At 31.5% G+C, this 17,106-nt stretch overlaps 1 protein-coding gene across 1 annotated transcript in view; it reads right to left on the bottom strand.

Annotated features, from left to right (window-relative positions):
• Positions 1-17,106, bottom strand: part of LOC115877688 (extracellular serine/threonine protein CG31145) — a 418,713-nt gene that overhangs the window by 54,055 nt on the left and 347,552 nt on the right. Inside the window, exon 6 of the mRNA XM_030893955.1 lies at positions 3,027-3,119. Coding sequence (XP_030749815.1) covers positions 3,027-3,119 — 93 coding nt within the window. The remainder of the gene's footprint in view (positions 1-3,026; positions 3,120-17,106) is intronic.

Genomic DNA, 17,106 nt, shown 5'->3' with positions numbered 1-17,106 from the left:
ACTAAAAGAAAATATATATTTTTTTCAAAAAATTGCAAAAAACCTCTTAGACGTTTTTCTGGATTCGAAATAAAAGTATTTGCACTTATTTAAGACCCACCCTGTATAAGGTCCTGCAACAGTGCGTTGAGCATCTGTAGCTCCAATAATAAAAAACTTAACTAGTGTATGTCGATGTATTTAAAAAAAATGATGTTTTAACTTCTACAGGGTGGTTCAAAAGTGTGAATAAATTTGGATGATTCCTTTTAAATGGAACACCTTGTATATTATTGCAATCTTGGCTTACTAAAGTGTTTTAATAGGTTCAGAGATATTAGTAAACAAATAAAAAAAATCAGCCTTTCTTAAAAAAGTTATTAAAAATACAAGAAATACCCTGGAATCAAAACTATACTAGTTATTTACTATAGTTGGTCTGTACTTACTTGGTTATAAATATAGTATTATAAAATCATACAGGGTGTTCAAAATTCTAAACTTTCTAAAATATCAAATACTTTTCCTTCGTATTTTTATATGGAACACACTGTATATTATTTAATTGTTAGATGAAGAAATTAAAAATTAACATTTTTTGTTTTTAAAATATTGCAAAGAGTTAAACGGTTTTCCAGATATTTGCGGTATTATATTACATAGTATGGCTTTTTTAACACTAAATTTTTATCAAAGCCAACCTAATGATTGTTGTATGAAGTTTTTCCGTTGAAAGAGCCATATATAATTATAACGCAAATATCTGCAAAACCGTTAAAAATTTTAAAATACTTTAAACAAAAAAAATTTCTATCTAACAAAATTATAATATACAGGGTGTTCCATTAAAAAAACTAAGTAAAATTATTTTATATTCTACAAAGTTTAGCATAACATTCTTTATCTACAACCGTTTAGTTACAACGTTTTTACATCACTATTTTTTTAGTATCTCAGTTACGTTATGAGATTCATAACACAACTAGCGGTGTTATGAATCTATAACACAACTAGTTTTTATAATAATCAAAGACAACTAAAAATGTGCCAACTAAAAATGTAACAACCTTTGAATAAGAAGACTAAGGAAGGAGCATATCCAAAATCTTAGGTACACCGCGATGGGCCTCAAATATGGCCGACTTAAATTCCGGTTTATCAGTGTCGTTCTAATTTTATTTAAAAAATGTAAAACTATGATGTAAGGTAGACGTGGGGTAGACTCAATAATTTGTTGTTTTATTTTACGTTGTGAATAAATGTTGGTAGTTATTAAAATTTTTATAAAAATATATAATTCTAATAAAAATAGATAAGTTATAATAAGTATTTATTAACACAAACATCCGATACGCTACTGAAGCAGGTAAGTCAAATTAATGTATCTAAATTCTTTGAGATCTCATCTTTGACAAGTAATAAATAAAAGCTAAAATGCAAGAAAAATATATAATTTAGTTAATTTAAGTGAATTTCATAAATGATCGGTTTACTACATGTATGTATATTATATAGTCACTTACTAGCGAAAAGTTGTTCCATTATTTCACTCGATTTTTGCCGAGATCTACCGCACGCTACACAACCAACTATTTTAGAGTCTTTTTCGATAAATCGCGATAGTGTCACTGTTAATTTAAGTTCTGCCACAATTTCCATCTAGATTTACTACCTTTATACAACTATCAGTAGTAGAATAAATAATAAATAACATAAAATAGACTCCGGAAAGACTGACAAATCCACAAAATTTCAAATCAAATTCAAATGTGTCAAATGAATCGTCAAACAGAACTGTCAAGGATCTACACCCTAGAGAGATTTTTCCGCCCACCATGCAGGTAGTTGTATACGGATAGCATTATGCTCCTTCCTTAGTTTTCTTATTCAAAGGTAACAACTAAAAATGTGACAAATGTCATAGTTAAAGGTGTTAAAGGTGGGCGACTAATAAACGAAAATTAAAACAGCATTTTCTTATTTTTCGGTTGTAGATAAAACGTTGTACATGACACGTGCGTTTAAACATGATTACAACACACGTGTGATTAGAACGACTCGGTCTACGACCTCGTCGTTCTAGTCGTTCACACTCGTTGTAATCATGTTCATACACATGTACACACATGTACTGTAAATAACTATTATCTATTAATTCATTAAGTTCACGTACCTAGAGCATAGTTTAGATATCTCATAAAGACACATCTTATAGTTTTCATAATATGAGATATTATCTTCTTTTACCAAAGATTAAAAAATCATTTATTTATTTATACCTCTGAAATTATTAAAACTTTAAAAAAATTATATATTTTAAATATTAAATCGACATGAATGTTCTTAACAATCTAACCACTAAACATAGTCTGTACGATATTACTTAAGATGTACATTACTGTTTAAGACTGAAAATGTTTTAGATGTTAAATGTAAAACTAGAACTTCAAACAGTAGCAGCGTGAGGTGGTCTCGCATCTCTGTACTGTCTGTCGGCGATCCTGTTGGCCAAAACAACAAAAGGGACCAGAATGAGGACACCATGAATCAATACAGCCGTAGCTACTGACTAAGCTTCGAAATGGGAGCGAAGCAGCATGGGTCTTATGCTGTATCCATGCGGTGGCAATATGGGGACACTACCCGTACCTTGGAACACTACTAGGACCTTGGATAATGTCCGTAACCTGGACCATAACCTTGGAAACCGTCCGTCCATAAGATAACGGTACAGGGGAACACTACCCGTATCTTGGACTATAACCTTGGACACAGTCCGTCCACAAGATAACGGTAGAGGGGAACACTACCCGTACCTTGGACACAGTCCGTCTATAAGACCCTTATTAAAAATTATTGGGAAATTATTGTCATTTAAATGACTATTGTAAAGCAGTTTGAAATTAATTAATTATTAGTTAATTTTTAAATAGATTAATGCAAAATATGCTATTTCAAGCAAAATATTAATTAGCAAATTGTAAATACAAATGAATAGGTATATTATAAAATAAACAAGAAAACTTTAAGAGTAAATTTGTACCCACCTGTCCAAATGGAAGGCAGCAATCTCGGCGTTATGTCGCTCGTAGTCCGTGAAGTAAAAGTGATTGGGAAGGGTCTGCTGCTCCCTGGGGAACCTGCAACAAACACGATGGATGAGTTTATTTAACGTTGTGACGGATTTTCGAGACAAAATATTGTAAAGTATCGCGATTAAGAATCCCCCCAAAAGAGGGGAATGTTTATTTTATTTTATTTCTTTACAGTAGACAATGATTCCGTAAAGGCTTGGTGTATTTCAGTTGATTTCAAAAAATTCCGACCGCAGCGCTGCTGTATACGGCAGAAATCAGAAATTATCGCTATGTATTTCACGCCGTCCAGGTTACAGTTCATGTTGATCGCATTAAAATAATATTGAAATAGTGGCTTTGTGATAATATTTAAGTATTTTAGTTCTTTGCTAGTGCAGTTATTGAAACTATTAAACACTCAGGTACGAGGTTTGTGTGATGTAACAATGTTTCGGATAGTAAAAAATAAGTAAAAAAGAATCCGAACTAGGCGTCGTGTTGTGACAATTTCAAATGTTAATAAAACTGCCGAAAAAATGTTAATGCGTAAAGAAGAGCATTATTAGGGCGTTGTTGGTATAATAACATTCAATAACTCAACTTTCCCGGATATTCAACTCTCCCGAAACATTTTATAGCTTCATAGTTTCTCACACCGATTTGATCAAAAGCAAAAATGGATTCAAGCAGTTCGACGAAACAAGTGAATAGTCTAAATGCTCGTTACATAATCAAAAAATTAAACATACTATGAGAGAATAAAATATTATTTTGCAATATTAATGGTATACTCATTTTTTAATCAACTAGTGCTTAATTTCTTTATGAATATGTTCGAAAATTCTAATTATGTACCTTCAAAAGATTTCGTTATAGCCGAAATAGCCCCAACTATGACCCCACTAGCAAAACCGGTGCGTAAAACTATGTTCGCTACCGTAGTTGAACTCATCTAAAAAGTTTTTTTAGCTAGAATAATAAATTATAATACAAGTTACACCTTCTGAAGATATCAAAATATTTACTTTTTTATTTTTACTTTTAGGATTTTCACAAATGATACTTCCTAACGCTTTTAGAATAATTATATAATAAATTTTTCGTATACTCGCTATTTAAACCCGTTTATTTGTATATACCAATTGTTTACGATATTCTTCGATGGTGGCAGCACCGGCGGTGCCTGTTGATACTAAAAAATGCGTAAAGCCTATTGATACTAAACAAAAATTGGACTTCAATTATTGTTCTTATTTCATATGTTGACGATATCTTCATAATTTCAATGCAACCCATAGGTAGTTGAATTCATTTTTCAGTTGAATTCATCACTGAAATGATTCTATCAAATTTACGATAAAAAAAACGTTAACGTTTCTCTAACTTTTTAATCAGGTGTTCTTTGTTTACGCCGCGCCGAATCGGCCATATCTTTGTCATCTATATTTTAGAAATACTCTGTATATTTGGTGTCCATGTTGTTCTCTTTTCTTGTCCTTATTAAGTCCAGCGAGTCCCGCGGTAGACGACCCATGCTCGGATGCGCAGGAAGATTCCAATTTAAAGAGACAAACGTTGGCCAGAGACAATAGAATTGTCGGGGGGTCTTGCTGTTATTAGATAACAGGATATAAAGTGACTAGTTTAGATCGATACCTTGTTGTTTACGAAATTATTAAACGTCAAACTTTATAAAGAATAACCTTAGCTAACAAAAGTTTTAGTAAAGAACTTTAAGAAGGGTTTAACTAATGTTTTTATCACGTATATTTTTCTTATATATTAGCTATATTAATAGATCAAAAATAGATGTAAAAAAATTGTTTGTATTGAATAATCTTTTTGTACTTGTTACTTCTGTAAATTCGTTGATTCTAGGTAGTCAATGTTACTAGAAATTAAACAATTTTATTACATATTTAAATAACATATTTTAAGAACACTGAACAACAGACAAAAAACGTAATATATAGTATACCATGTGAATGTGATAAATTTTATATTGTTAAAACATCTAAGGCAGTTAAATGTTCGAATTAAAAAAACATAAGGATTATTTAAAAAAAGCTATTTTCGTAAATCTAAGATTTGACAGCATTCATAGGATGCAAGACACAGAGTAGATTTTAACAACTAAATAATTATGATGAAAGAACTGATGAAAGCCTCTAAACCAAAAATAAAAAGGCTTTTTAATACAGATAAATAGATCTATTTTTTATGATCAACGCTTAATAAAGAAATGAGAATCATTAGATTATAAATTAACAAAAAAAATAGTAATAACAAAGAAATGGTCATCATATAATTAGAAATTATGAAGGAATCTATACTAATGTATAAAATCCTTAAGTGACTGACTCACTGATTAATCACAATCCTGCTCAAACCACTCAACGTAAGAAGCTCAATTTTGGCATACAGGTTGATTTTAGGGTGTAGAGGTTCGATAAGAAGGGATTTTTCGAAATTCCAATTGGGTGAAACCACCCCTAAAATATTACAATATTTTTTATTTAAAAAACGGTCAAGTTTCCGGAAAAACGCTTAAACACGTATATTTTATTTTGTTTTTCTACATATTTTAAGATTTTTTTAAAATGTATACAGGGTGTTTCGAAAAATCTGGTCATTGATTAATTACGATCCTGCTTAAAGCGCTTGACGTAAAAAGCTGATTTTCGGAAAACAGATTGACTTTAGGGTGTAGAGGTTCGATAAAAAGAAATTTTTCGAAACTCGAATTCTAAGGGGGTGAAACTATCCCTCAAATATTAAAATATTTTTTATTTAAAAACCGGTGAGTTTTTCGGAAAAACTCTTAAACACGTATATTTTATTTTGTTGTTTTACATATTTTAAGATTTTTTAAAAATTTATACAGGGTGTTTCATAAAATATGACCATTGAGTAATCATGATTCTGCTTAAACTGCTTTGTTGGGTGTAGAGTTTCGATAAAGAGGGGTTTCTCGAATCTCAAATTCCATGAGGGTGATGACCCTCAAATATTACAATGTTTGTTATTTAAAAACGGTTAGTCTTTCGGGAAAACGCTTGGACACGCATCATTTATTTTGTTTTTTACATATTTTGAAATTTTTAAAAAAATAATACAGTGTGTTCCAAAAGTTGGATAATTTATTAATCACGATTCTGCTTAAACTGCTTGACTAAAAAGCTTATTTTTGGCAAACGACTTTTTTCGAAAGTCAAATTCCAACGAGATCAAACTACCCCCCAAATATTACCAAGTTATATAATAATATCGCCATATTGTTTTTCTCATGCTGACATAAATGTGAGAACATTTTATCCAGTTTGTATGTTAATAAAAATTCTTGCTTTGCTTTATCATCACCATTACAAATGATTAGTTCGACGCCAGTTCGTTATACCAGTGAAACACTATATACATATTGATTTACTCTTACATTTTTCTGATTATATACACATTTATAAATAATGTATTACTCAAACCTCATACAAGCGTATAAATCTGTATTACAAAACAGAGCGCACTGGTTTTGATTCCTAAACTTTTGCATCGAAAACTGAGACAAAGGATATTAAAAGCAGATTGACAAAATATGTATGTATTCTGTTTATGGTTCCTATACATACAGTAAAACTCCGGATTTGGCGTTGTCAATCGATGCCTTTGATATGGAAAGTGTTTCCCTTTCAATGGAGATCCTTGTTGCTTGGTATCGATTTTATTCTTCAAAAGTATATTTAGTATATGATGGGAGCCCCAGAAAATAATAAATCATAGAGACCTTAGATGGCGCTTACTGGCAGGTGGCGTTAAGAAGGTTATAGTTATGTTTATATTAACAAAGTGACTCCTCTGCCGGCGCCGGTTCCCTTAATGGTTGCCGGCTCCTGTTCTGAAAGAACGGCGGAAAGTAACCCCTCGCTATAGCTAGTTTTCCAAGAGCAGCTGCGGCTCAGTGACTGAGGCCATCGCCTCTCGTGAACGAGAGGTCCGTGGTTGAAATCTCACGCCCGACAATAACTTTTTTATTCTTCTACAACTGTTTTTATTTTAAAAAAAAGCTGTGAATATTTAATAGCAATCAAAATACGGATTGCGATGGTGGCGCTCTTTTTGGTGGGGGGCGCATTAGGCGCATTATACAAAAAAAATTGAAAATTTGGATTTTTTTGAAAAATTTTTTAGAATTTTTTGAAAAATTTTTAGAATGTTTTCTTTTGTAAAACTACCAGCCCTGAAGATATTTGTACTTATTTAAGACTCATCCTGTATAACAACGAATAAAAATATATAAAGCAACACTCACACAAGAAAACTATTGCAAAAAAAATCAAAATTTAAAAATGACAGTTTTTAAAATTAATTTTTACTTAGATTTAAGTAAAAATAAATTATTTATTTTTTAATCAACATTTGCATCTTTTTAATGTGTTTCTTTGCTGCAAATATTCTGCCACCATAAACACATCAACCTAAATATAGAGATAAATACAGATCATAACACACATATACGACACATTTCTGTAAATTTTGATTGATTAGTCTAGTAAAATACTATATAAAATTTCTACTTTTAGCATAATATATTCTTTTTGAAAAACAGATATCAGCATCTACATTTAATATTCTGCAAAAATATATCAATCATGTGCGACAACTTTAATATTTCGATTTACAAAACGAATAAAATTTAAATAAGTATACAAGGTGGTCTATTACTTGCCAAGATTTAAATTTAAGATTCTTTTTATTGAATCATGTGACAAGATATTTTCAATAAATGAATGTTATATTTTGTTTTGTTAATTCTATAGATTTACTAAAATATTTTCATTTTGAAAATTCCATAGATTTGAAAATTAAACAGGGTGATTATGGAAATATGGCCATTTGTTTTTATTTATATTTATTTTCCATTTTTCTACATGAATATTTTTCTATAAATACAGGGTTGTTCACCACATACGACACGGAGTATTGTAGAATTTTAGAATGAGTGGGAGGGGGGTTAATCACTTCGACCTTACAGATCCATTGTGTCCCCCTTTCTTGAATCATAATTCATCATACAGTCCCAGGGCTTTGACAAAAGCCAGTATCTGGGACGGTTTTATAGAGGGTAGTTCTCCATCTCCAATATCAGTCGTACCAAAATTCATGGCACGAATGGTTGTCATCTCGGCGCACTCAGTGATGAGGTGTACTGGTGTTTCCCCATCTTCCCCACAGAATCTGCATTCGCCGTTTCTTCTTAGTTTCAATCTACTGAGGTGTTCGTTGAGGAGACAGTGTCCTGTTAAAAACCCCGTGACAATCCGAAGATTGTTCTTACTCAGACCCAGGAAGATCTGTGATTTTTCTTCATCATAAGCCCTCAGAAACTTCTTCGAGTGTCTTAGACCATTGGAAAATTTCCATTCCAGGTTGCGGATGGAATCTTCCAAGTTCTTGAGTTCCGCCTTGAGTTGGTTACCACTTGGAAAGCAGAACGGTTCTGGTTCAGTTAGTGGAGTGTTCGCTGCTTTCCTAGCTAGATTATTTGCTTTTTCATTGCCTTCTATCCCTTGGTGAGCAGGCACCCAGTGTAGGAGGACTTTGTTTTCTTTGCCTAATTTATTCAGCTTCTCTATGCATTCTTTGACCAATTTCGAATTGATTGATACTGAGTTGATCGCCTTTAACGCTGCTTGACTATCAGACAAGGTGGCTATTTCTTGTTTCCGATAGTTCCTATCTAAGATAAGTTGTATGCATCTTTCGATAGCGTAGATTTCTGCCTGTAGGATACTAGGGTAAGTGCCGATTGGTTCGGAGTATTTAGCTCTCGGCCCAAACACTCCGATCCCTGTTCCCGTATTGGTTTTGGAAGCATCAGTATACCAAGTTATGGTATGGTCTTTTAACTGCTGGGCAAGCGTTTCGCTCTTCCAATCCTTTTTATTGCTCAATACTACATGGAGATGTTTCTCAAAGTTGTACGTTCTTAGCATATCGTCCACTGGGAGTTGCAGGAGTGGTATTTCCTTTATGAGGGTGTTCCAAGCCCCTGATCTGACAATTCTCCCAGTACTAATTCCGTTAGTGACCATTCTAATCAATGTCGCATTGGCATATCTACCAATGACAATGTGCAGTGGTGTTAGATCTAGAATGACCTCCATTGCTGCTGTTGGACAGGTTCTCATGGCTCCTGTGATGCAAACGCATGTTAGTCTCTGGACTTTGCATAGGTTTAGCCTTGCCGTCCGTTGCTCTAGTTTTGTGTACCAGGCAACTGCTCCATAAGTAATCATGGGTCTTACTATCATGGTATACATCCAGCGCAAAATGTTAGGGGAGCAGCCCCATCTATTTCCGGCCAGTCTTCTGCATATCATGAGAGCCTTTATGGCTTTGCTGGTAGTGTTCTTAATATGCCTGTTCCACAGGAGTTTACTGTCCAGGGTTATTCCCAGATATTTAACTTCCTGTGTTGGCAGCATTTCCTTTCCATCTAGTTGGATTTTTTTCAAGTTTTTCAGACTTCGCCTTCTGGTGAATGGCACTACGGAGTATTGTAGCTAAGCGATTAGATTTTTACAAATTTTAAGTTTTGGGTTCGTTGAAGGACTATTAGAGCTACAATTTAGAAATAATTTTACAAGATACAGAGTGACCTAAAAAAAGTAAAAAATATTAAAGTTGTATTTTTTTAAATAGAACACCCTGTATATTATTCTATTTTTAGATTCTACGATTGAAATAAAGGTAAATTTTATTAAGGTTTATCACACTTAAACCTTACCGTTTTTGAAATATTTTCAATTTTGTGAAATTGCAGTAACAATTTTAAGGCTTTATTTCTCCAAGGGTATCAAAGTTTTTAATACTAAATATTTACTGAAGTTTATTTATTGATCAGTTATTGTGTTGCAATAATAAAAATTATACTATCTTGTACAGAGTGTCTAGTATATTAAATACAGAGTGTGTGTATATTAAATAATTACTAGCTTTAAACAGCAATAACCTGTTTAATTTAAATGGAACGCCCTGTATATTTTAGGAGAATCAGATGCATAATTTAATTGTCTATCAAATTGTATTATACCACTTTTTACCTATCCCTTCAAGTTTTCGTAGAAAATGCATTTTCTTATAATTTAGACCTCATTTATCAATATACCCATGGAATATTGACATTTTAGATTGTTTTTAAAGTAACAAATGTACAAAATGTACAGGCTAGTAATATTATCGTTTTAACAAAATGATAATATTACTAGCCCATTAATATCTAAAAGAAAACTATTTAAATCTTCATAAAAGAGTACACCATTAATTAAACATACCACCATTATTTCCGCCCAAATACTAATTAATTACATACTTAATTATGTTCGTGAATAAATTATTCTAAATAAATGTGGATTTAAATCAGAAATCAATATAATAATAAGTTATAAAAATGAATGTCTCTGTTGTTACAAATAACCATTTGTCAAAAAATGAAATATCATTTTTAAGGTGTTACTACCACACTGTCTAATACACAAAGAAAATTAAGTTTTTTAGTTTTTGGAGCAATTATTATTAATACACAACGCAAACAGTCAATTAATGTAGTTTGAATACTGGAATCATATTAATTGGTCCTCTTTAACAAATATTTAAACAGTTTTTTTATTTTTTTTAATGAAATAAACAAACTATATCGACAATATTAGTATCTGTACTCTTTAAAAATTTGGTACATTTTTAAAAATAATCTAAAATGTCAGTATTCCATGGGTATACTGATAAATGAATTTAAAATTACAAGAAAATGCATTTTCTACGGAAACTTGAAGCTATAGGTAAAAAATGGTATAACACAATTTGATAGACAATTAAATTGTGCATCTGATTCTCATAAAATATACAGGGTGTTCTATTTAAATTAAACAAGTTATTGCCGTTTAAAGCTGGAAATTATTTAAAATAAATTTTTATACACTCTGTATGAGGTAGTATTATTTTTATTATTGTACGTAATAACTGATCAATAAATAAACTTCAGTAAATATTTAGTATTAAAAACTTTGATACCCTTGGAGAAATGAAGCCTTAAAATTTTTGTTGCAATTTCACAAAATTGAAAATATTTCAAAAACGGTAAGGTTTAAGTGTAATAAACCTTAATCAAATTTACCTTTATTTTAATCGTGAAAACTAAAATGTAATAATATACAGGGTGTTCCATTTAAAAAATACAACTTTGATATTTTTATTTATTTGGGACACTCTGTATCTGGTAAAAATATTTTTAAATTGTAGCTCTAATAGTCCTTCAACGAACCCAAAACTTACAATTTGTAAAAATCTAATGGTTTAGCTACAATACTCCGAGTCGTATGTGGTGAACGACCCTGTATATCGCTATGGTTTGGTTGGTACCAAATGGTATATATTATTTATTTATTTATTTATGTACAATAATTATTAACTATAAACATTTTTTCAAAAATATCCCACATAAGCTTGAGAGCTTGTGCATGAGAATAATAATCATTAAAAAAAAAATAGAAAACATGTTGTGTACAATAAACTCTAGCAGTTACATAATAAGTCCACCATGTAAATAAAACAAAAAATAAAAATAAAATAGCTACTTATACTATATAATACTTATATAATACTTCCGACCTTGTCAGCACTACAAGGCACGGACACCAGAGAGTCACTAATAGATATTTTGGTATATAGATAGTAGTGCGATAAGATTGGTTTGATATTATCCATATGTGTTATTTGTTTATCAGTTCATCGTAGATTATTTTACTTTAGTCTTCTATAATTTTTTTGAGACTGTGATAATTAGATATATTTTATTTTATGTTTACATAATCTGAAAATAAAATCCCAGACTATGAGGATTTTAAGTTGTAAATGCACCACTCTGTATATGTTAAATATATTTATGCCCTAAAAGCATATACTAATACTCATTTGTCTCAATTTGAGCAGCGTACATTTTTAGAGAACACATATAGGTGCGGTGCAAAGATATGATTTCACATATATTTATTTTGAATAATTTAAAGATTGGATATTTGAAAGCTTACACAATTTTGCAATGCGTTCTATTTTGTGCCAATGTAAAAATATAAAAAATATGTTTTGTTTAAAAACTTTAGTTAGAAGCACGAATATATAGACAGATCAATAATGTTTAATATATAAACATGAAAAAGGATCAGTTCACTAACAAATAGAGAGTATGCAAATAAAAATGTTTTATGGTAAATGCTGTCAATTTGTTTGCTGTCGATAGAAATTTCAGACCAATTGATGCACAAAATGGATTTTCAGAAAACAAAACTTGCTTATTAATAATGGCATCATTTTTTAAAAAAATACACTTATTTCTGGGGCACCCTGTATTAACAATAACTATTCAAAATTAATAAGATTTCTAATAATATTAAATTTAATGTCATATAAGCACAAAACGAATAAAAACTTAGGCTTAACTGGGAAAAGCTAGTTAAAAATTCATTTCTAAATTTGAATATCGAAAATTAAATTGAATAAGAGAAATATATTACGGTTTCCTTTCTAAAACTAATTAAAAATAACCAACAATAATATTTTACAGCACCTAAGGAACACCCAGTAATATACTGTCATACGTAATTTATTTTCGGAAATTACATCATGGTTTTCGGGAGAGTTAGGCAACCTAAAGGGTATTTGTGGGTTAATGTTGGTCATGAAACTTCGTAGTTATGAAGAAAAAAGGCTAATAATTGTAACCTACATCATACTTTTTGGAGCAATTTGGAGCATTTTGTATTAGCTTAACTAAAATGTGATTTTAGATTAAGGAGTTCTTAATTACATCAAGATCTTTATTGCATTTTTTTAATGGTACCAGGGAAGTCAAAACTAGAATTACCATGAGAGAAAACAGTTGAAAACATTGTATTTTCTCAGAGTGCCATCAGTTTTTAGCCAATTTATCACCAACGTTAAACGCACTAATTTTCTTTACTCAAAATTTAATCAAAATATTTTAGCTTCAGCAAATAATCTTATAAGCTCGAACATTTCTTATCAGGGATTAATAATTGGTCCGTTTTTATTCAAAAATATTCACGATTCTGAAAATATAGACTATTAGAGAGTATACGAGTGAAATTATAACTAAAAAAAAATTTCTGATATTTTGATTTTTTGCCGCTATTGGAAAATTCTGCATCACTGTGGGATGGGGCGTTGCGTTGGGGTCAGTGAGGTACCCCATTAGCTTTATTGATTGGAATAACTATCAGTTTTATCGAAATCAGTAAATGTTTGTTTTGTTATTTTTATGTACGAGAGCCTGCTTGCTAATGGCCAACTAACTGGATAATTGAGGTGTATTTGCATTGTGAGACCTGGTTGAGTAACCTCCAGAAATAATCAATTTTACAAATTAGATAAACAATCTTCTACGCTAATTAAAATCACTAATTTTGAAATTCTAAATAAGGCCTAATAGAGAAAAATAATTAGCTTTAAAATGTATGAGTGTCATAATATAATACGCTTTATAATGAAGAGTTACAAAGAAAAATGTAGTGTTTATTAACCTTAAAATATAATACGTAACATATGTATAAAAGTTTTTTCTTAAGCTTATATGATTAGTTCCATTATTTCCATGATAACAAAAACCCAAACAAGGACTTTAAAACTTTTATGTCCACCTGTCTGTTAGAGCTAATCTCTGAAATGGCTCAACTGATTTTGATGGGATTTTTATTGACAGTTAGAGGATTTTTCAGAGACTAAAATAAGCCACTTTTTGTTCCTTTCTCCATCGTGACCATTTAGAAGTTTTATTTTTATTTGTAATGTATGCCATCGAAAAGAAAACTATTATATATTATTTATGTTTGTTTATATTTGCTACCTGAACTTGTTTTGTTCTCGTTTTGATCTTGTTTTGTGTTTAGAGGCATCTAAAATTGATGGGATTAAGCATTAACTTAGCATGAAATACTTATCTAGAATGCCACTCTATCTAAAGAAGAAAACATTCGACCAATGTGTACTAGCAGTCATGACCTATGCATGCAAAACCTCGACACTTAAAATGGACATTATAAGGAAACTGCAGGTCGCACAACGCTCAATGAAACGAAATATGCTGGGAATAATCTTACTCATACTCAGATCGTAAAAAAATAGAGTGGGTACGACAAGAAACCTGACAAGAAAACCAGTGCTTTTTATGTCAGTTCTAGATTTCGGGCCCTGGACTGTTTCAAAGAATAAGAATTAATATTATCCATCATCTAGCCACAGTGTCGCTAAATAAAAAAATAAAAAATTTTCTTATGGTGTTAAAAAGTTGTTGTTTATTTGTTGTTTTACCATTTAAATAACACGGAACTTTTTTTATTTTTAAATATTAATAATTTCGAAATGGTTTGTTTCCTTGAGAGAAGATTATAGGAAATTTCACGCTCTACAAAAAACATCTAAAGGTCAAAGTTTCTCAGATCCACCGCATGGTACAAAGAATACAAGGTATGATATTGCGCAGGTTGGTCGCTACGTCACAGGTGATAACAGGCGCTATTGGTCAGCACGCTCCGCGCGCCAGTTCAAATCGTCAAGATATTGTTATAAACCTGTTTTTTTTTGTTTATATACCGTTATTGAATTATCGCTAAGCAAGTTACTGTGGAACAGTGCATAATGAGTCGGGCTAGGAAGCGAGAGACCGGAGTTCGAATCTCGGCCGGAACATCACTTTTTATTTATTTTTTTAAATACTGTTGTATTCTATAGTTTATTTTTGTAGTATAAAAAAAGAACTATTTATTCTGTTATTTTTTATTCTCCGTTATTAATATAAATTGATTGTTAGTACAATACCTCATTTAATATAAAATAATATTCTACTTTTTGAAATGTATCGGGCCCTAATTGTACCTAAAAGTAATATATTTTTAGTGATATACCATATTGTAAACTATTTAATATTTTAGTCACTTAAAAAGTTAATTTGCATTGAATAATTGCCTACCATTAAAGGAAATTTGAGCTATATAATCCTTGATGGGCATATTCTGGGTATGCAAATACTTCCTTTAAATTTTGGGTGTCGTTCAACCGATTTATTCTCAAAACCAGAAACTTCTACATATAAAAAGAAGCAGAGGTCACTAATTATAATAAACTTCACCCTTGGTATTACTTCCACTAATTATAATAAACTTCACCCTTAGAATTACTTCTATCACAATTACAATACGTTCATCTGCATTGGCATTTTCTACTTTTCGATGGGAAACAATAAACTTCCCAATATTTTTTAAATGATGTAACAATTCCTCTTGTGGTTACTTTTCCATAGATATCCTCAACTCTGTCCTCATGTGAATTCAGAGGCAATGAAAATGAAAATTATTTACCATAAACATCGCAAACTAAAAACCTAATAAACAATTTTATACCGAATATAGAAATAAATTCAGTATTCTTACCTATCGTCCAAATCCATGTTAATAGATAATTATTATTTTTAAATATATTTTTGGAACTGCTGGTTTTAGTAATTATTAAATTAAACGAACTAAAAAGTCTTAAAAATAAACATTCTTAACCATAACCTCAAAAATGCAGATCTCCTGTCAACTTTCTTTATTTTTTATTTATTCTTATTTTCCTAGTGACGTCACAGGTGGTATGCGCGAACTGAACGAAATTGGAGCCGCTATCGATCATACCTTGTATTCTTTGTACCATGGATCCACCGTCTCTAATGGTACGTATACATTGGCGCGCTGCGCTGCGAACGCGCGGCACGCGTGCACCGTTTCGCCTCTATTGGCATGTGTTTTCAAGTTGCGCGCGCTCTGCGCGCAAGCAGCTAGCGGTGAACCATCTCCAGCCGGTTTTTCGACGCTCAGCTTTGTATGTTCGTTGTTCAATTGGGACGGCCGGTGAAGATGTGTGACTATGTGTATTTTCAGTGACTATTTGTATTTTCTTTGCAAGTTATCAGTGACTATGTGTATTTTCTTTGAATAAATTCCCTTTTTTTGTGTTTTTCTTTGAGTATTGTTTATTAATGGAGTGTTTAAAGAGGCGCACTACTCATTACTAAAATTGCGTAGTTCTTCTCGGACGATAGAGACATGATTAACGACGAAACGAATGTTCGCGGGATTTCTATGGATCGCGGGATATTCGTTAAAACAATTAAAAGTAAAGGTTGTCGCCCACTAGACCGCGGCGCGACGCGGCGCGGCGCCATGTGGAAATTTCTTTTGTCTGCTTGCCATGTATTTAAATGGACCAACGCACATTAGAGCGCGCAGCGCAGAAGCGCGCCACGGAATTTCCGTCAAGAAGTCGGAAGACTTCTCTAGCAACTTTTTTCCGTCTCCCGCGTTCGGCGCGTTGCAGTGTGCGTACTCACAAGGGAAATAATTTTGCATTCGAGTCTTTTCAGTTGGCTTTTTGACTAGGAACTAGTGATATGTATCAATGGCAGAATTGTATTTTTAAAGGTAAATTAGGCAAATCGATTTTCATAAAGGAATATGATATTTTTTTTAGTCTTCCCTCACTAGAGACAGATGGACGAAATGCCTTTCTATCAAAGATTTAATATAATTGAGGGGTGTAGAGGCAAAACTGGCAATCTCCACTTTTTAACAAAAGTGACAATCTCCAATTTTTAAATTCTAATTACCTAAATATATAAAAAAGATCAGGGTTTTTTTGACCACATAACTAATATACACATCAGAATAAATAAGAATTATCAAAAATATTAGTAATTTGTCTCTTCTGAAAAAATATGATGAGTAGATATACCCGGTGTTTTTTCTTCTAAAACCCTCAATTGAGGAGTGCGTAAAATGTTTCCTTTATATTTTGTAATACTGAAAAAAATGATTTTGTCTTTTATTAAATCTGGAAAAAGATGGTAAAATTCTCCAAACTTCTTTCTTTTTTTGTTAATCGTATGAGTCCAAACTTTTCCTCACCCCCTCTTCCTCTTCCTCTGTTAGAAGAGCACAAAAAATACGCT

Source organism: Sitophilus oryzae, unplaced genomic scaffold (assembly GCF_002938485.1).
Source record: "Sitophilus oryzae breed Bouriz unplaced genomic scaffold, Soryzae_2.0 scaffold_1497_pilon_pilon, whole genome shotgun sequence".
Taxonomy (NCBI): Eukaryota; Metazoa; Arthropoda; class Insecta; order Coleoptera; family Curculionidae; genus Sitophilus; species Sitophilus oryzae.
This window is presented reverse-complemented; position numbering and strand designations above follow the sequence as displayed.